Source organism: Gasterosteus aculeatus, chromosome 7 (assembly GCF_964276395.1).
Source record: "Gasterosteus aculeatus chromosome 7, fGasAcu3.hap1.1, whole genome shotgun sequence".
In the NCBI taxonomy this organism is placed as follows: Eukaryota; Metazoa; Chordata; class Actinopteri; order Perciformes; family Gasterosteidae; genus Gasterosteus; species Gasterosteus aculeatus.
Genome location: NC_135694.1, coordinates 19441617 through 19462797, shown reverse-complemented (window position 1 = coordinate 19462797; position 21181 = coordinate 19441617). Strand labels below are relative to the sequence as shown.

General features: G+C 44.6%; 1 protein-coding gene across 18 annotated transcripts in view; it reads left to right on the top strand.

Annotated features, from left to right (window-relative positions):
* Nucleotides 1–21181, top strand: part of msi2b (musashi RNA-binding protein 2b) — a 206922-nt gene that overhangs the window by 137053 nt on the left and 48688 nt on the right. For all 18 annotated transcript variants that reach the window (XM_078107409.1, XM_078107408.1, XM_078107399.1 and 15 more), the window contains exon 8: nt 11951–12033. In XM_078107409.1, coding sequence (XP_077963535.1) covers nt 11951–12033 — 83 coding nt within the window. The remainder of the gene's footprint in view (nt 1–11950; nt 12034–21181) is intronic.

The following is a 21181-nucleotide window of genomic DNA, read 5'->3' as shown; positions in this document are numbered from 1 at the left end:
ATAGGTTAAATGTCGAATAAACACCCCAGTGTGCATTTTATATGTTCACTTTTCAGTAGTCTAAACAATGATGAAACCATTAATGTATTGTATGGGCCATGGTTGTATTGAGTTAAAGCAAAAGCGCAATGCACTCTGGGTGGTCCAGGTGTGTCATCTGCATGTTGAACATCACAGCTTTGAGAGACAGTAGATCAGCCGTGACTTCCTGAAGTGTGGACCCTCCATCCATGCTATTAGGAGAACACCACCTTTCTGCACGCTTGCTCAGGTGTTCCTTTGGAAGCGCTAACGCACGAGGCAGTCACCAATATGATGGGGGACGTAAACAAGCAATGGTTGTGGTCGTCCGCAGCGCTTTCTCATCCATGCAAATCACTCTGAAGTTATGCAGACGCCACCCCGTGTTTGGGTTATCGTTTGATTATATCCCCAATTATATTGCCAGTAAGCAATTAGAAAGAGCCTGGGTGTTGTGAACGGATCTGGTCTGAGACTCAACTACGCCGCTGTACTTTTTTGCGCCGCACAGCTCCAATTTTGAGGGAGACAGAATCGAAGCGCGAGGGAGAGCGACTGATGAAAAAAGTGTGCTCTTGAATCAAGCAACGCCTGCCTTGATTGAAGGGTCAATAGCATCAGGATGACGTCATCTGACATTCCTTGATGAGTCCAAGGGTCCATGATGTCATGATCTGTGCTCTCTCTCTCTCTCTCTCTCTCTCTCTCGCTCTCTCTCTCTCTCTCTCACACACATATTGGAGAATGTGAAAGGCTTTCTGTGGGAACAGTACTCTTGTTCTCCATAAGACCACGAAAGCATCTGTAAAGTAAACACAAGTGGCAGTTCCGCCTCTAAGCATTTGGCTCACTCAGTGAAGGCAATCTCTACTAAATGGTAATGGACCTCCGCAAAGTGGCATCATCAGTGTTCTTCATCTTAGATGAACTGCTAGTGTCGCGGCTTTAAATATACCCCGTGCTTAAATACTAATAACAATCTGGCTGTATAGGCGATGAGAGGCCCAATTTGCTGGAATCAATTTTACTTTGCTATACACTTGCCTTCATTTGAACATGATTCATTGCTTCAAAAACTTGTTGTTTGCAGAGGATTATTTTGATTAAATGCTTTTAGTCCCTGAGTGGATTCTCCTGTAGGGGCTCTGGTGGGAGGTGTTCACCAGCGTCCTGCCAGTTTTTCTATTCAGGACCCCCCCCCCCCAAAAAAACCCGCTGCTGCTCATGTACAAACTTCTCGGCGATCCGCTCTTCCATTTCCTCCGCTTATTATTCCCCTTTCTGGCTCCCCGCTCTCGTCAGGAATGAGAAATGAGAATTAAGTTTTATTGAACATGATATCTATCTCAATAGGTCAAAAAAACACAAAAGGTGCATATCTGTTTCATTCACTCCGAGGCCCACGTGGCTTCACACCTCAAAAGAAATTCATCATGCTGCCTCAAAGCCTTTTTTTTGGATAAGAACCACCCCCCCCCCCCCCCCCCCTCCCACCGCGATCCTCCATGCATTGGTTCGTAACTGTATGGGATGGAAATTGAGACATCTATTAAGCTCGGCCTATCGTTTGGCACAAAAGAGTCTGACATTTTTGAATAAAGAATCCCCTCGTGGTTCAAAACCGTTGGATCTCATTACACCCGTCCTCTGTTTGTATTAAAGAAAATTCTATGAGGGCTGAGCAATTACGTCCAGGTGGGGTTTTTCTCTACTCTGTCCCTCGTGTTCCTTCCACTCGTCCCGCTGGTTTGTAGTCTTACCCTCTGCAATGTTTACCTGACCTCTCTTGTATTTACCGCACAGGCTCATCCATCTGCGTGCATTCGACGCGAGAGATGTGCTGCTCACTTAGCTGCAAATGCAGTGGCATCATGAAGAGATGGAGGGATAGCAGTTGCATAGCGGTTGCTGGAGTGATGTGGCTTTGTGTGCACTTGTGTTGGAATGTGTGCTTGTTTTCCACGGATATCAGCCAACAGAATTAGATTACTCCAGAGGAGACAGCGTTAATTTTTCCATCATCTTTTCATGGACAGAGGTCCCGTCATTGATTAGTTTAGGTGCACAATATTTCCCTTGTTTGTTTTTACAACACTGTCAAACTGAATTTCAGCGAGGCTGCGTTGTGAAATGAAGCTGACTTTTGAACATTTGAAAAACCTTGTTGATTAATCCTGGCAATGGCACTAACACCTTCCACTCATTTATATTCATAATGCTTTATCACAATAACCATAGCGTATAAGAACGTATTTTATAAGGACTTATACGGTCAGATGGCGTAATACTTCATAATTGCTGGTGACCATGACGTTTTTCTCCTTCTTTTGCAAGAACCAAAGCATTATAATCCACAAAATTGTAATACAATGCAATTATTTTAATTATTTTTTATAAATATATATATAATATATATTATTATTCGATTTTAAGTTACTCTACCACTACCTGGTCATTCATCAACTGAATTTAATGTTATTACGTTTTTGTGTTGTTTTTGCATCGATTTAACAATATTTCTTTGCTCTATAGGGCTGTAAGTAGATTATAACACATGTGTGCGTAAAGTATGATTATAATCTATTATGCCCAAGGGCATCATAGGAAGTGCGGCCAAAGTCTGCTTTCCAGTTTTTTTATGTAATTGGTTTGTCAGTGCAGCAATTCCATGGAAACAGCAACATCTGTGCTGCTTGTGGATGTTACTGGATGACGATGTTGGTCTAATGTTGTAGGGGGGGACCCACTGGGTGCAGCAAACGCAATCATTATCCACACACTGAGCGCCAAGAGAAGGTTTATAGTGTGATATAATACATATAGAGAGAGGAAAGAAGTCACATACAGAGAGAAAGACAGGGAACAAGATTGCACTTTCTCCTTTTCCCGAATGGGCCGAGCGTATTGGGAACCATACCAAGTGTATTCTCATGACTTAAGTGCCTCAGTGTTGTGCTTTACATTACCAACGTGTGTTCCTACAACCCAAACTCCCAGTTATATTGCACGAAGCAGGGACCATTGTTTGATTGCCGGCCTACATGGAATTTATTGAACAGGCGGGAAAAAAAGCACATCAGTCTCTCTAGTTTCAGTTGAGTCACATGTTGAAGGATAAAGAGGATCCATCCAAGTCCATTATGTCCACAAATGTGCTATCACTTTGCAAAGTGGAATATGAAACAGAATATATTGTAAGCCTCCGAGCCAGTGATGCTGCTTGTCAGATTTTAAAACAGCTTCAGCAGGCACAGTGGCACAATGACAAAGAAAAGCCTTTCCAAATGGAGAGGAATGTCCAAACTGGCTTCCCCAGATCACAAAATACTCGTATGCAGTGCAACTTGTACACATAAAGACATTTCAGATGAGAATTGTTTAATGCATCCTCTATGTTTGTGCGATGGCTAAATTTATTAGTTCCTTGGTTTGAATGAATATTTTTGACCCATTTTTCATGTTCATTACTTCTGGCCAGCATTTTATCTATTAATTGCTGGATTTAATCAAATCATTTCTTTGTTTTTAGTGGCTTGGCTCAGGCTGGGCAATATAACTATGTAATAATAATAAGTCATATAAGATTACAATTACTGTACTAGATTTTGTAATATGCAAGTGTTGTACTTTCCCCACTTTTGTTTTCACTTATCGTCCCAGTATATATTTTAGTGCATCAATGTTACTAATGTTGCCATTAGCTGTTCCATATGTTGTCTGCTGGGAGTTGGTGGCTTATGTTGCCAGCCCACTCCATGATCATCTGGACCAGCTACAACATCACATTTAGCTTTCATATTAAATCACAATGTAATACTCAGAAACAGGCACTCATTTTTTTAGGATATCTATTTAATACTTTCTGCCGGTCACTTACTTTTGAGTTTGGGAATTTTACAATGGCGTACTGATACTATTGAAAAATGTATAATGATGACAATCTTTCTTTATAAAAGATACATTAATAAGATTTATTCATCTTCTATTTAAGGAATAGATGATCCAAGTACTTAATCATCAGTTATACCATCACATTTTATATGCTTATAAAGCATACACATGGGTAATGATATACAGTAAAATGAAAACAACTCGATGAAGCTCATGCAAAGTCAAATATTTTTGCTTCAAAGAGAGACTCTGGCCTCTTTTTTGAAGTGCCTGTCCTCGGGTCGTGAGCTGCGGCTGCTTTACAAATGGGAAAAGGCTCTTCGTCATGTTTGACCTGCAGGCTGATTTCTCTCCATCTGATGACACAGATCGGCACTTGTGAACACGCTCCGCTCTCTGGCATCCAACCTTTGAGTGGAGCAGCTAAACGTTCCCTCTGCTATTATTAGTGACTCCACTTTGTGGTTTGCCTTATCTTTTCATTTCACTGAATTCATTGTTCCATATTTCAAACTGATCCAAACTATATCCAATATATTTAAAAGATATTTCTCCTGTTTTCTCTACACTGCTTTGGATTCTTCAAGTGCCCCCTTTTTCTTTTTTGCCTCTTAATGGCTTACCACTTTTAGCCTGCTGTCAGGGAGGAACGGTGTAGTTAGTCACCTTTTCCATGGATAATTGCTTTCATTCAAGCAGCCTTGTGATCATATAGAGGGAGCAAAATGCACACTTATCGCTATATTGTTTGGCACTAATGAGGCTGTTTCAAAATGCAATAAAGTGGTGGAGCTGGATTTCTTTCACAAGTGCACCTTCTGGGCTGCTGTTGACAAAGCATGCCTTTTACCTCTGGCCTGGGGACGTGCTGTGTTCGCGGCCCGTCTGTGTGTGGAGCCGGCGCTCACACTCAAGTCATAGCGGTGATTATGTCAGACAATTATTGCTGAACGCTTAAATATATGTCTGTAATGAGAGCACGAATCAAATCCATTACATCATACAAGTGCATGGTTCAGGAGTCCCACCGAATACAAATGTGTGGCCTTCTGTTTGTGTGTTTGTATGGAGACGGGGTGTCTCCTAAAGTAGGACAGTAGAAATTGATGGCCAGCTCTGAAAGCTGACCTACATAGAGGCACAGACAAACCAGTTCCCTCAGCATGCCCGCCGAGCCCGGTGGCTCTGCCGAAAATGCAGAGGAAGCAGGCATATGGTATGTTAAGCATTTTATAAAAAGCATACAATACATCCATCCACAATTTAGCAACTTCCGCATCCTGGTTTTAAAGCAGGTGGGTAGACGCAAAGGTTGGTATGCTGTATGTGCTCCCTCAAAGGTATTGTAATGTAAAGGGGGGGTAAAGGACATTACTCTGTGGGGCAAGTCAAAGAAACGACACAAAAACGCTCACCTGCCAATATTTCAATTCATTAACAGCGCTTGCATCCCATTTTTTGATTGTAAAGGGTGAAAAGATTCTTGCAGGAAGAGCGTAATCTCCTTGGATCCTAATGACCCAGAGCAGTCCATCAAAGTGAATGTTCAGCCTAAGCTTCTGTAACCCATTTCCTTGACTTTATTGACGCAATTGGAGTTCCTTCTGGTAAACTGTTATGCAGTTTACATTATATTTTGAGGGCTTCATTTTAAAAGGTAATATAGGAAGGAGGGTATACGTATGAATATGTCCATTTCAAACAATGGGGTTGACGTCGTTTGTTCACAGTACAGAAGCTCAGAAGACATCTCCTTCTGAGCCTATTCCGCAATGGAATAGGCTCAGAAGGAGCCTATTCCTCTCCGCCTATTTGCGATATATGTAAAAGTACTCTTTGCAAAAAAGAACAGTTAGAGAAAAATAAATGTCCCCGGTTAGTGAAGACTAAGAATCAAAACATTCAAATCGTATTTGCCTATTTTCAGCTGACTGTGCAACCAGCTTGGTTCTGGTATTCTTTGCCTCATTGACATGGTTTATTGGATGCAGGTGAGGCGCTGTCCCTTTACTGAAACAGAGCGGGAGAAAGTGAGCTATGCATAGAATGAGCCGTGGACGGGTGCTTCCACGTCCCTGCCGATTTGACAGAGAATCGTAAATACATTGAAAATCTACTCACTTCGCTTTGACAGACACACACTGTGTTGTGCTTCATAGATGAATTCTTTTATTTTTAAATTAAAGCCTAATTAGTTGTTATATCGCCTTTGGGAGACTCCAACTTGTGTACATGGTCATTAAGGAGATTTATTGAAAGTGCATAACATTGGCTATATATCATAAATGATTTCAACATTTAGAACACTGCAGAGCCAGAATGGAACGATCTTTTCTTTAGTCAATCATTTTACATTCACAACAACATAGTCAATTATTGAAATAGTTTTGGTCGCAATAATTATATGAAATACTGTTTCTATTCTATTGCCTCTTTTTCAGAGGCTCAGTTTGCAGAAATCAATATTTATTCCGATATTTAATTGATTGGCCATAATCTCTGAAAAGATGACCTAATGTTCGGTAGTGATAGTTGCAAAGCCACTGGGGCAACACAGCACGACAAAGGGCAAGAGTAAAGGACACAACGCACTGATATCGGCCTAAATGTTCTCCAGGCCTGACATTTAATTTCATTAATTTTCATTCCTTGATTCAAAGCTCATCTGTGACATTTCTGATCAAGAGAAGTGAAGTCCTATAAACTGTTGTCCAAGCTGATAAGTTCGGGCTTTTAAAAAGGCCTCAGAGCTGCTGACAAACAAACTTCTTCTGCCACCTGATGCCTGTGCGTGAAGCCACCTGCACACCACCATCAACTTTTATGTTCCGGTCAAATGACGAGTTGTCACACGGCACAGTGCGCCATGGACGGATTAGCGTAGGTTAATAGCCACGGGGCGGGGCGCGGGGGGGGGGGGGGGGGGGGGGGGCATTGTGTACACCTACACAGTGTTTTATTGTTTGAAATAAAATCCATTCTGCACTAGGTACTAAACCCATCCACTCCTCATTCCACAGGGCTTTTCTTTTCACTCGGGCTGTAACCCAAGTAGCCGACTCCGACGGCCCATTTTATTCATGTTAAGGAGTAAATAAATACATCTCAAATGTAAGAGCAGTTTGTAGTTACTGGTCCCTTTTAACCAACACATCTTTTCAGTGATCCCCAGAGTTTGTTTGAATTCATTTTGCTCCTTTGACGGGTTCTATTTCAGCAGTAGAACGTAGAGTGTCTGTTTATAGCCGTAAAGCCTCCGTCACTCTTGTGCTAAGCCACCTGCTGTTCATCAATACCGGGGGCCACTTCGAATAGATACACGTGATGGGCATTGTTTCGATTTGTTCCCCGTTTTAGATCAAGGATCTGATGAGGAAACAAGAAAAAATGTAGCAGTTGTATTCCAGGACGACAAAACCAACAACACGACAGCTCTTCTCTTCTGACTGTTGTCCCGCTGTGCTGTTCACCTCAGTGATTCATTTTGCATCGTCCGTTTTCACTTTCGCCAACGCACTCGCGCTCCTCAAAGCAGTCACATTTATTTTTCATGTTTTATATTGTGTGTCTCTCTCTCTCTCTCTCAATGTCTATTCAATGGGAAATGTAAACACCCATTTTATTATGAAGGAGGAACAACATTTCTCAGGACCTACGCTGAAGACTTTGTTACTTTTTGTTAAGAATTCTTCCTTTTTTGTATTTTCTGATAACAAATTCTGCTCCCTCAGTTTCAGTTGATTTTCATAAGGGCTTGTCGATAATTGAGTATGAATATTCATTGTCTTTCAATGAATATTCTGATTATCTGATTATTTTGCTCTAAGTTCTTAATTAATTGAGATAATACTTAGTATTATGTTTCTCTTTGACCCAGGAGTATACAGCAGCCATTGGTTATTTCCAGTAGCCAATGTGTCTATTTGCCTGCTGTATTATGGTATATATCATCAGGGAGATGTGAAAATGATATATAAATATCTATATCGCGAGAGACTTAATCATTACACTGGACTTTGTAAAACGTATTACTTATCGGCATTAGCATATCAATACTGATACCTCAGTGTGGTGTTTACAGACAGCCTATTTTACATATACATAGCTAAAGCACCCTTATCATTTTCTGTGTTTTCAAGCCCAGTTCATTTAAGGTTTAGCATGTCTCTAATATTTTTTTCATAAATTTACTCTTCCTCTATTCTATTTCCTCTACTGTAAGCGGCCTGTGCTGCTAGAGAGTTCATGCCGTTAACTGTATTAAACAGGGGATTAACGCCCGGGGCTCTCGGTCTCTAGTAATAGCAGACGGAAATACTGATCAAAGGCCTCTAACTGTGCCGTGGGTGTTCGGACTGCCTCTGTCTGCTGCTCTGCATTACAAGGAGATGGAGCTCGGAGGCTGGGGCGCACAGGCAGTCAGGCGGTCTCTGTAGACTGCCCCTGATTGGGCGGATGAAGGTTGGCCCATGCATAATTAAGGCTGGATAACTAGTTCAGATGCGGGAGTAGAGGAAGTTGTTGCTGCAGGTGGGTTGCACCAATGACCTAGCAGCCAAGCATACATGTACAGAATGTGTACGTGTGTGTGTGTGTGTGTGTGTGTGCGTGTGCGTGTGCATTATCTGTTGGGAGGGTGGTTCATTCCCTTCCTGCTGTCTCCCAGAGGACATGTCTGACACTTCCCCCAGGTTGCCCCACTTTCTTGTGTTGACGGGGCCAGCGTTCAGCGGCTCGTCAGCAAACTGCTCTCATTGGATGCAGTTTTAATCAGGAGCCACATAAAGGCCTATTGTCATTGTATTCATTAGATAGACATGGTGATGTGTTTGGGCTACTTGAGAGGCTGCATCAACTCAAATAATGCATTGCAGCAGCCATTGTTGTGTATGCTTGAATACATGAGGCGGTTTGTGTCATAGCTTGTGTGCGGGGGCACTAGCATGTATGAATGTGTACCAAGATAATGAGGTCCAATCAGTATCGGTGAGGAAAGTCTCTTTTAAATCAATTCATACTTAAAATCAGCGTTGAAGGGTGCAGGTGATAAGCTCCAGGTCTGCACTGATCATACATGTGTGCTTTACGTTCACTCTCATGCACTTATAGCGGCATATTTAGCTGCTTCCTGCAGCAGTTGTAAATGTATAGCCCCTTAACTTTGCTTCTTGTGGACACTCGCACAGACTTACCCGATGTTTCCAACAATGACTGACACCACTACTAGTTATAATATTCCTCCCACAACCACTTCTCGCTGACGTTTTTAAGGACTAAGCAAGGATGATTTTTATTTATTTTTTCACATTTGACTGTCTGTTAATATCTGCGCTGTGCACATGGTTACGCCAGGCACGGAGAGGAAAGACGTAAGAGGAGCGTTTAAACCCACTTTAGATTTAAGGGGAATACATTAGAGAATCCTGTTAAGTTTCAAACTTAATTTAAAGCTGCAACGCCACTTTTCAAGTCAAAGTAAACTTAGCTGCATCAATTTGCAAGCTCCTCCATTATCTGCTTCTGGCAGAATCAGCTTTTTCCGAGGCTGCGAGGGGATGTAGGGAGCAAATGTATTCGAGCAACAGAAGCAGAGAAACCTGAAATGAGTGTGAAATAAAGAGCGAGTCTGATGAAGGTGGTAAAGGGCCGTGAAAGTAGGCTCCCCGCCGACTCTGTGGAGCGACGAGATGAGGGCCGAGCCCGGCTCCGGCTAATAAGTGTGAGCAAGTGTGGCCAAGAGGCCCGAGCCGGTAGCCACACAACACCTATTATCAGCCGGCCTGCCCGCAAAATCCAATGTGTTTCCGTTTACAGGGTGCTGTTTGGGCGGTGCACATGGGGGGGGGGGGGGGGTCTCCCATTCACACCTCTATCCATGTGTCTGTTCCCGCTGACAGTCTTTAATAGTCCCGTTGAGGTCAGCCGCCTGCCACGTGTGGAGGGTTTGAAGAGAGGGGCCGAGACGCACAAGGACAATGTCGCTCCGCCGACGCCGCGCAGAAGGAGTGGACGGGGAGCGAGAAATGTTTTTGTTGCCGCTATTCTGTGGCCTGTAATTGTCTTTAGGGTCTGTAAAATAGGACAGTGGAGCAAAGGACTGCGCTGTAATGGCGGGAGCTAGTAGGGAGGAGGGGTCTGCGACCAAGTAGGCGTGTGCTGACCGAGCCGAGGAGAGAGAAACACAAGGGGTGTTGATTTTATTTTATCTACGGGACACAAAAAGTAGTCCTCGCTACTGAAAACTGTCTTTTTGTTCATTTAAACAGAGACTGTCATGGGTGTAGGGGCCTCGCATGCGGCTGACCCCAGTGGATATAATGGTGCGGTGGAAAATGTCCTGTCAGTTGATGGAGGAGCTGCCTGTGGCGGCAGGAAGGAGTGTGGCGACAGGGGCCATGTGTGTTAACCCCTTTCCTCGTCACGTTTTTCTGTCTGTCTGCCCACCGCTCCTCTCATTTCGTCTCCCCCCCCCCCCCCCCTCCCTCCCCCCCTTTCTTTCCCCCTCCTCACACACTCTACCTACACCCCCTCCGTGACAAATTACTCCTGGCGGTTGATTTGTTGGTTGTCAAAAGTGCTCCTAGTGCTGGCGTGAAGGTGGGGCGAGCCCCCCCCCCCCCCCCCCCCCCCCCCCCAGCTGGAGCTCAGTGTTGAGACGTCTCAGTGGAAATTGATATTCTGTCTCATAAGATCTCATTAGATTCGATGTTGTCCGTGTTTAATCAGCTCTCACATTAGGTTTCCAGCCCTTCTTTTGACAAGGCTGCTTTGATATGTTCTAGCTGGTGTCAGCATCTGTGGCGGACGCTTCAGGAGGCTCTTTGTTATTTTTTGGGGAGGAGCTGGAGGAGGAGGAGAGAAAGACAAATGCCAGCGAGAGATAAAGACTTTATGACAAAACTCTGGATGCCGGTGTTTGCCGATAATCCGGCTACTAAGCAGCAGCTCCTCACAAAGATGGCGGTGTTTTTTCGGGGGGGCTGATCTGATTGAGTTCAGACAATAACGTGTCATCGTACACACCTTTCACGTTGACGCTTTCTGCTTGGGTTTGAACATCAAGAGGCCCAACGTTTCCCGTGGGCACAATGAACACGCGGATTCTTCTCGACTTTACCGAATAGGCAAATAGCACCACGGCCCGCTCGGTCAACGATTGATTTCTGAAACGCAGTCTTTCGCGTATCCGTTCCTCCTCACCTCCAGTAGGTAAATATCACAGATGGAGTGTGCGTCAGCCGGGTGGGATGCTTTCAGCGGTGACAGGGCGGTTTAAGCCCAATCTGAGGTTGTTTTATTTCGCTGTGGGGTGTTTTCCCGTTTTGAAAAGAAACTCATCTCCTTTCAGTCGCACTTGCTGCTTTATTCACTAACTGTTTCTCTTTTGTGCCGTTTCCTTCTTTTGCAAAAGTAATAGAATATCAGTTTCCCTTTCAACCCGGGCTATAGAGACGCTAGATTGCTTTGTGCGTCACCATCACAACACAGAGGAGAGAGCATCGCAATCCACTTCTGTTCAAAAGTCTGAAACTATCATGCCTTTCCGCCTTTGTGTCGAAAGAGGGGTTAAGCTTTTATCCTACAAATATGGCATTAAAATCCCAATGTCAACGACGCATTCTTTCTAAGGCCTGCATTAATATAAAAAACGAGGGCTTGTTATACAGTGAGATTTCAATAAAAAGAACACAAAATGCATTTAATGAAATTCAGATACTGGGCCGTAGCTCCCATAATCTCATTAAAAGAGCTTTGTGCTGTGTTCCCATCTTCTCTTTGTACAAGAGGTCCTCGAGTGCCCTTAATAATGTGGCAGATTTCATCATATCCCTGATTTAAAGAGGACAATGTCTGTCGTGTTCACTTGTTCTCTTCCCTGCCCAAGCCAATCTCCACAGATGTCCCCGCATATATAGTTTCTGGCGTTTTTCTTTTTGAGTTCCAGAAGTTTTGTTAAGGCTATCCACTAACCCAATTCTTTCCCTCTTTGTCCCCCCCTCGCCCCCCATCCCCTTTCTCTGTTTCTCTCTCCGCGTAGGATTTGGCTTCATAACTTTTGAGAGTGAAGACATCGTAGAGAAAGTCTGTGAAATTCATTTTCATGAAATCAATAACAAAATGGTAAGTCCACTCATTTACTTTTTCAATTCCAGGTGTGTGTTGAAGGATTAATATTTCATTCCTTTTTTTCTCTGGTATTAATGGTGGCGGCGGAGGAGGTGTGTCTGTTAGTTTGTGTTTGTGTGTCTGTGTGTTTTTGTTTATATGCACAAGCTAACACACACTTACACACACTCTGTAGGTCTCAGGGATGGGAAAGCAATGGTGTGCACTGCCCACAAACCGTGAAATTGTGTGGGTGAGTTCTGCCTGTCAGGCTGAGGGACGGGAGAGTGGAGCCTGTCCCTCTCTTTCCTGAATTCACACCACCACGCACACACTGCCATAAACACACACACACACACACACACACGCGCACACAGGTGGAGATGTCCAGGGAAGCAACAGGGAAGGTACTGGCAGAGGCAGAGTTCATTAGGCAGGGATTAACACATTCCAAGGAGTCCCAGTGATGCTTGTTTAATTTACACCAGTAATATGGCCGTCTCTGAGCACCAGCCAGAGTTCAGCATCCGCCTCCTAAGCCATCATGTCCCTTATGATAATTGACAGGGACCAAATTCAGCGTAGCGAGTGTGACATTAGGTCCCACTTCACCCAGTTCCACGCCGCAGGGCTCTGGAGAGTGCCTGCATCATTTGAGCGGTTCTGTGGATAGTGATTGACTGCAGGGAATACTTGTCTTGCCCCCCTGCCTCCTCCCAGGCCTTTTCTCCTAAAACTGACTGGCTCTTTGACGGACAGGACCAGCGTAGTAGAACCGTGTTCACCGGGGCCCGGCCCAGGTGACATATGACCTCCAGTATACATCCCTGGGTGTCTCTGCGCCGAATCACAGTCTGCAGCACCGCGAGCCGAGGGCGTGACAGAAATAGCTGTAAGCGCGGCGAGGACATTCTGTCACGATCAAATGTCTGCGATCCTTTGCCATGTCGCAATGAACACACCGCCATCAGGCATCAAGGTGACGCATGAGCACGCACGCCAGAACGTCCATTTATGCAAACAAAGCAAAGCAAACATTTACAACCTACTTCTTCACAGTAAATGCTGCAAGAATAACTGTAATCCAACTTTTGCTATCAACAAATCTGATATCTAACAACATCAACGTTGTCATTTTCTAAGTCCCACTCCAACTTAAACTGTGCGGAAAAAATAATCCTCATTTAAGTCCAACCCACAGCCTATTTGTATGAAGTTCTAATTAGATAGATCTAATTAGATTGGATTGTAAACACTCTGCTTAATTAGGAATGCTAATTTGCCTAACAAATAGTTGGTTGAGTTAATGTTCATTCATTTGATAATCATTATTAATTTATAAAATGCTTTTTTTCTCTTTCAAAAGTTGGCAATTGGCTAATTTCATGGCACAGCATTCAGTAAATATGCTGCATTGATAAATATTGATAAATATGGGGTTTTAGTCAGGAATTTTCATGAAATACTACAATTCCGAAGGACAGACATAATAACGCAGCTCCACAACATATTTTGCTCAGTTAACAACAAATGGTTAAATAAACAAGAGATCAGACACTGTTAATATTTTGCTGGCCTTGCAAGGGACCGTCGATTAGATAAGTGTGATAAGTACTATGATGGACAAGCCACTTAAAACAAAGGCAAACTCATTCTCTTTATATTCACAAAAAGGATAGAACGCCGCAGCCAACGGCCAATACATCTTATCAAGTAGCGTCCAAAGCGTCCAGGTTCTGCTCAGGTGGAACTTTTGTATGTCATGGATACTGTTAACGTGGCATATAATGTTCCATATCTGCTGATCCGCAGAGGGTAGCGAGGGCGGCTGTAGGCCATCCCAGCTAGCCCCTGGACTTTGTCGCCAGTCAACGGCAGGGACGGACGCGGAGACAAACAACCATTCACTCTTACCTTAATAACACCTACGGGCAATTCAGAGTCACCGCTTAACCGAAGCCCCCCCGAGCATTTCAACTGTGGGAGGAAGCCGGAGAACCCGCGCAAACACGGAGAACATGAAGACTCCACGCAGAACAGCCGCTGTGTGGGGGTTTTGAACCCAGGACTTTTTTGCTCCGAGGCAACAGCACTAACCACCACTAACCGTGCCGTTTCACAGCCGTGATGTCTGCTGATATCGTCATCAATTTTTAGTGAACTGAAGTGGGCGCCTTTTTAGCTGGAAGCTTAAAATCTCTTATGCCTGCAGCTGCGACGTGATTCGCTGTTGTCCGTTTTTGACAAGTGCTCCAAGTTCTGTGCCAGAGAACAGAAAACAACGACTGCTAGTGGACTGCAAGAAGCAGCGTCCTACTGTAGCATGTGTGCAGGCACTCGTATACGAAAGTGACCCTTGTGGAGACCGTGTGACTCATCCAGGAGTAGTGAGAGGGTGCAGCGAGGGCGGAGCGAGGGACCATTATACGTGGCTTTTGTTGTCTTTCGTAAGAAGACCCTCACGACAGCACTTACTGTACAGTCAGTTTCCCCATAGGATGCAGGAAATATGTGTGTCCTTGTTCCGCAACTGCTGACATCTCGGAACGTCAGCAAAGAGTGTGAAGTGTGTTAAAAGCATTTTTCAAGACTCATCAGGTTTTTAGCTTCGCTGCAGAGCGGAGAGTACCGGTTATCCAGTGTCTGGAGCACCGGCGCGCCGAATAAAAAATGTCTCCTGTCTTCATCCTTATGAAGTACCATACAGAAATAGACCTCATCCATCCTCCCCGCCAGTGTTATCTAAAATGGCTGCTGAATAATTGATGCAGACAGAAATTCTGCCCCACTAGGGAGGGTGCTGGATGTACAGGGCACCCCTCCTTCTCCTTGCCCCGTCTCTCAACGGCTCCGGCAGTGTGGTGGGTCAGTGCCCTCTCAGATGTGAGGGCCTGGACCTTTTAGTTGTAGTCACTTGGTCAAGCACCCTGTGTTCATGCGCCACCGAGGCCTCACTCTCAGGAGCACTTTCTGTTCGTCGGCGTGAGTTTGGCCTTATATATAATTAAAAAGAAGGTGCTGCTTAGAAAGAAGCCCTCAACCTGCCCCACCAGCTGCACTGGCTTCTGCATTGCTCTCACCTCTGCAGACCGCCAAGTCCATTTTATTAATGTTCCCCAATATCACATATTGGCCCCAAGGGGTTTAAGGCCCGTCATGCTGGATGGTATGAACGTTTGGATTATGGGCCCCTTCACATGATTGTATCATTCTTTAGCCACAACAGTGATTTCTGTGCCCTTGTATTGAAACCAGTAAATATTCTGGAGTAAAAATCAATAAGCATAAGATGGCTAACAGTCTATCACAGCCTCTGGTTGCCACACATACGAATGTCTTTATGATACTGTAGTAAGACAGCTAAGGAAAGGCTGTGAATTTCATTTCCAAAGACAGGAGTCCTTCTATCCCTCTTCGCCAGGTCGTTATGCAGGCGCAGCTAATTCATAATAATACCTATCAAGTATTGGCTCTGATGAGCGAGCAGTGTGCCATTAAAACGGACTCACATTGGTTTTAGTCAAGTGCTTCAAGGTAATGTTCTTTAATGTGTCATTTTTAATATTCGACCCCGGCGAATGATCACAACAGGAGGGAGGAATTTTCTGTTAGTCGTCAATTTCTCCTGTCCTCCTGAAGAGAGCAACCAATTACTGCGCTGAAGAGCAGAATAAGCTCCGACTCTCCCAGTCGCTGAGGATAATACTGGGGTTCATATATCAGCCTTTCATATATACACACAGATGTACTCGGCTCATTGTATGGATGTAAGCAGAATTGGGCAAGAAATATAGCATCACATAACCCATACATTATTATTAATGCAGCATTTTTCTCCGTGCGACACCATGTACGGCTTTTTTTCCCATTTGGGGAGCAGGATGAAGGATTGTTTTCTTTTTTACGTTTCATAACTTTACTCCCCAATACAGAATGACCTCTATATATAAAAAGAAACTATGGCACAGAACAGGGTTTGAAATTGATGAAGTATAATACTGTAAAAGACCCAATTTGTTTATACTGTACATTTTTCTAGAAGCATTGCACTTACATTCTTACATAATTGAATCATTTTCTGGATGCTATGAAGCTGCAATAAGGGTTGATGATATGTGATCAGCTAACCAAAAATTAACTGTAATTAGTACCAACATCTAAGTTTGTGAGGGCCAGCTACACAAGTTCTTTGCCTATTACATTAACATCAAAGTGTATTGCCCTAAAGCTGGAGGCCATGAAGCGAGAGTGTCCGTGTGGCGTCCACTTAGGTGTCTCGCGTCGTATAAATCCCCCGCGGACACACCGGGTTATGGCAGCAGCATAAACTAGCCATCACTGTTTTAAAAGAGGTTTCCGCGGAGAGGAGCTGAAGTCTCTGGGTTCGGAAAATGGCTTTGAAAATCTATTTTTCTTAAACTGTGTTTGAACATCAAGTGCGTAATAAGGAAGAAGGACCACCCTTCGGAGGCGTTTCAGTCCCTCGCGGAGGGCTGTCGTCCAGGTCCTGGACTGTAAGTAATTGGATATTTACCCTTCGTTGAAGAAGGAAAGCTTTGAGGGATGAAGGAGGTGGAAAATCCACTTCTCAGTCTACACTCCAGGACATCCCATAAAAGACACACGATGTTCATATCCGCTGATGAGGAGGTGATGGAAGCCATTTGGCATCGATCTGATGATCATGGCATTCCTTTTGAATGTGTGTTAGGGGACAATATCCTCTTGCTATATAAAAAAAACATGTCGGTGGAACTGCTTTTTGCACCACAGGGAGCACCGGGTCCTTACAGTGACCTCACATCCCTTAGCACTTACATAACCATGCAGATATCATTTGGCAAAATGACTGTGATAGCTGGCCGCTGAAGGCCTCCTTTTGCTTTATCCAAAACATCTCATCGTTATTATACACCCCCATTATTTTATGATCCATGAATAAAAGGATTTCAAAAAGGAAGGTTTGCAGGAAATGTCCTCTTTATAAAATACATAATATTACAGCTCTTGTTTTGACTGGTTCACCAAGTCCGTAAAGTGGCTCTGAATATCTGATGTTGACCCTTTGGATGCTTCAAATATTTGTTTTTGGACCTTTAATGGAGAACAAAGATTGTGTTATTCCTAAAACATGCTCATGCTTCAAGTAGCTGCCAGAGTTTGCACATAATGATTCATTATTCTCTGATCAGTATGACCTGAGAATAATTCCCAGTGTTTTAGCTTCAAAGTAGGTATTAAGTCTCAAAGTCAGAAGCAATCGAGAGTCGTCCTGTCATTAAAATCTGCTTACTATCAATTAGCTGCGCCATGTAATACCTTTTAAACGCATATTTTAAAGACACCATTTGCCAAGTAATTAAACAACACAAGACAGTGTTTCCCTTAAGTTTTAAAATTTCTTCACATTTTGTTTGATTTCGAGTATGTTCACCGTGCCGACTACCAACTAATTGTTGGAGACACAATTAATTTGTTAATGTTGGTCCACAAAAATTGATGTCATCCATCCAGGGTCGATCCCAACCCTTCTCTTATCATCTTCACCTTCTTTCAGCTCCTTAGTAAAATATTTGCACTTTGTTGGGACATTTAATGACAGAAAATCATTTTCATAAATAGATTCACTTGCTCAATACACTCATATCATCAAAAAATAGGAATAAGCATGACACAAGCATGTCATGTATTCCTTTGTGCAAGATTTAGCTAAAAAACATATGTATACAAATACAAAATGCATGTATTGACGTATAGCTATCATTTGTTCTGGCCGTTTTAAAATCAACGTTGTGAGAATGCTTTTCTTTAAGTGAGTAGTTCCATCCCACCGTCTCTGACGCTGCGCGTTCAGAGCCGTGACATTTCCTAGCCTGTGTTTTGACTGTTCATCTGGGGAGTGGGCCTCGGAGTAAATGAATCACCCGGTTTGCTTTCTTCAGTCCGCCAGTCTACTGATGGAATCCATTCACTAGTAAAGCTAATAGTAGCCGTACCCCTCCTCCTCTACGCACTCACACACACACGCACGCACTCACACCCACAACAGCCCTCCCTGAAGGACGGACATCGCCAGTCCATCCTGCCCACACCTTCCTGTTACACCGACAAGGTTAATATGTATAGCAGATGTATTGCAAAGGTTGAGTGTCTCTCTGCTCGGTATTCCTGGCTTTGCACAGTGAAACAAAAGCAGCTGTTTGTTCTATTCTTCATCAACGGGGCTGTGTGACACGCTACGCTCATCAAGTAGACTTGTCTTTGTGTGCCTACAGTATGCGCACCTTATGATTTCAATATCACGCTTGGTTATTGGCAGATAGAGAAAGAACAACAGAGACAGAAAGTCCCGATTTCACAACCAGAACAAGACGACAGCAGAACCAAATGAAATGCTCTGCAGTTAAACTGAAATATTTGCGTTTCGACAATGACGGTGGAATGAAATGTATTACTCATCTATCACATTGCTTTGTTTGTCTCACTCAGAATTTCAACGTTTGCCTGAAGACAAACGTAGCGAATAAGCTTCAGCATTAGCTTTTTTAAGTCCTTACCCATTTAGCAGTTTTTCGGGCAATACTGTGTAATGCAAGAACAAATGAATAGAAATGATACGGCCTGAGGCCTTACGGCTGAACTCTCAAGTGGGCGTCATTCCAGTTTGGGAGCAAAAATTCAACGTGAGGAGTCTGAGCATCGGCTGTTATCCACAGGCTACTTACTATACAGCATGTCGCCATTTGTCTCCGTGTCGCACGCATCGTTTCGGGGTCATTTCCCGTTGTTTGTTTTTGGATTACTGAAAACCGGGCTGCAGGTTTCTTGGCCGAGAGCCAAGGCACCTTTCTTTTTTTACGGCTGCGTGTTGGAGCCTCAGTGACAGCTGTTTAGAGAGTTCCTAGTATTTAAAGTACCTCACTGAATCCATCTGAACTTTTTATATACTCTATATGTTTGGCTTTCTGTTTTCTCCCCTCTTTGACTTCATCTTGGCTTACAGTGTGACACAAATCTTGAGCCATCAACAGCACTATGTCAGAGGAGAAAAGATCTTGATTTATGTCGAGAGCTTGTAGGTTGAGGTAACCGTACCTTGTCAGCCCTGAGTGGCAGCTGCCTTGCATTCTGTTTGTGTGTGTGAGTGTGTGTGTATCCGCGAGGCATCTTAGAAGCACAAAACAATGCAACTTCTAAGCCAGTGAAGGCAAGGCAGCTTAAAGGGGTTCGCTTTTTCTCCCCAAAGCAAAATGATCCTCAAACACCTCCATTCACCAACTTTTCCAACAACACAGTGCTGCCTCCGGATTATAACATCCGGAGTCCGAGACGAGTCACACAAGCTGCAATTCACACTGCAGTCGGAATGCTGACTTGCAAATGTGACGTTTGTTCACGTGCCAGAAGGTTCGGCCCGTGAACATTTTCCACGAGGTACAAATCTGCGTTCACGACTGCTGAGTGTTCTCGGTGCGTGGTGTTCAATTGTCTGGCCTGTCCTTTCCTTGACTTGGTACACTCCTGAAAGCTCCTGCCTTCCCGTCTCACACCCCCCTGTGTGTTTGAAGCAGGTGAACACCCGCACACCCACACCGCCCCACGTCCTCGCTCATGGCTGGTTTAAATATATCAAAGCTCCACATCTGAGAGAACGCAGACAAGACTCACACCTGTGTCCGTCTCACTCGCAGCGGGCTACGGGAGATGTGGCCGGGGCTGCTTGGTGGGGGGGGCGACGCGGCCTCTGAACTGGACTGTGTTTGCCACCCAGTCGTGTGTGAAATACTGTGTACCGAGGTTTCTAACTGGCCCGTTTGTCCCGCACGGTTCCTGCATCCGTGCTGGGGGCCTCTCTGTGGCGATGAGGCCGCCCGTGCTCGCTGCAGCACAACGTCAAACCTTTCCAGGCGAGCAACGGAGAGCAGCTGTGGCAGCTACAAAGTGGCCGAGGGAACTGTGTACTTTAGTTGGTCTGCTTCAAGTAAGAGGGCTGCTAACAGCAAATAAACCACAGCGACTTTCCCTCTGTGATGGAGACCCTTTGCATTAATGTTCCCTATTCACGGTTTTACGTAGGATTGCCACCTTTAGTAGGCTACAGCCGACGGGGGGTGGCGGCGGGGACGTTACGGAACGGTTGGCTACCTCCGCCATTCTTTCAAATCATTATTTTACTCTCAAATACGGGACGATTCGGTATTTTAAGAGACTGCTGACAACACCAGTTCTACGTCAGTGCTGTGAGAAAACAGAGCTCGTTATCACACACTATTTACCTCAGAAACCTACAGATGTGAAATTTCATATTTACGCCCCGGCAACTCTGGAAACGGCACGTTGTGCGCGCACGTGGCAATGGATTTTGTGCGTGAATAGTCATGTGCGCCGCTGGCCTGTCTCGAGTTTCGAGGCCCATTTGTATGGACGAGGGGCCTCGCCTTCGTCGGGCCGCACGCACAGCGCCGGCGCCGTTGCCTGTCTTGCGCAGCAGGCCAGGATGACATGTGAATCTCTGCAGCCGAGAAAGCCCCGCTTAAGTGGAGGCAGTAGGGAGAAGCCGCCGAGAGCCAGGAGGCAAACAGACAAACAGATGGACAGGCTGATGCCAAGCAGGCAGTGGAGCAAATAGATTGTGCAGCATGGTGAACAGACCCGGCCCACCAAAGAACAACCAACAGGCACGAGGCCATGCCGGCCGACCGTGCTTCTCTATAATTCATCAAGATAGGATAGATAACGTGGTAAATAAGACTCTCATATCCCTCCTTCTCCTCATCTGCCCCTGTCACATCCCTCACTTGATATGTGTTATGTAGGAGGACGAGATGTCAGTCTTCCAAGATGGGAAATGAACACACCTGCGTGTGTGAGAAGCGGAGTGGGAGACAGAAACGCAGGAGAGCGATGGGTGCCGCAGGTGGGATTGGACTGCGAGGGCACAGGGGACCTCAGACGAGACTCATACACAGAGCACAAACACACACACACAAAAACTTTTCTTTCTTTATTTGACCAGCTTCAGATGTTAAGCACGCCGCCCTTTGAAACTTGAGCAGATAAAATGTAGAGATTGTGTGATAATGATTTATTATTGCTTGAGAGATTATTCTGTGTCTGGATTAAACCACGAAGACCCTTTCGCAAAGAACTCGACGCACTGCCA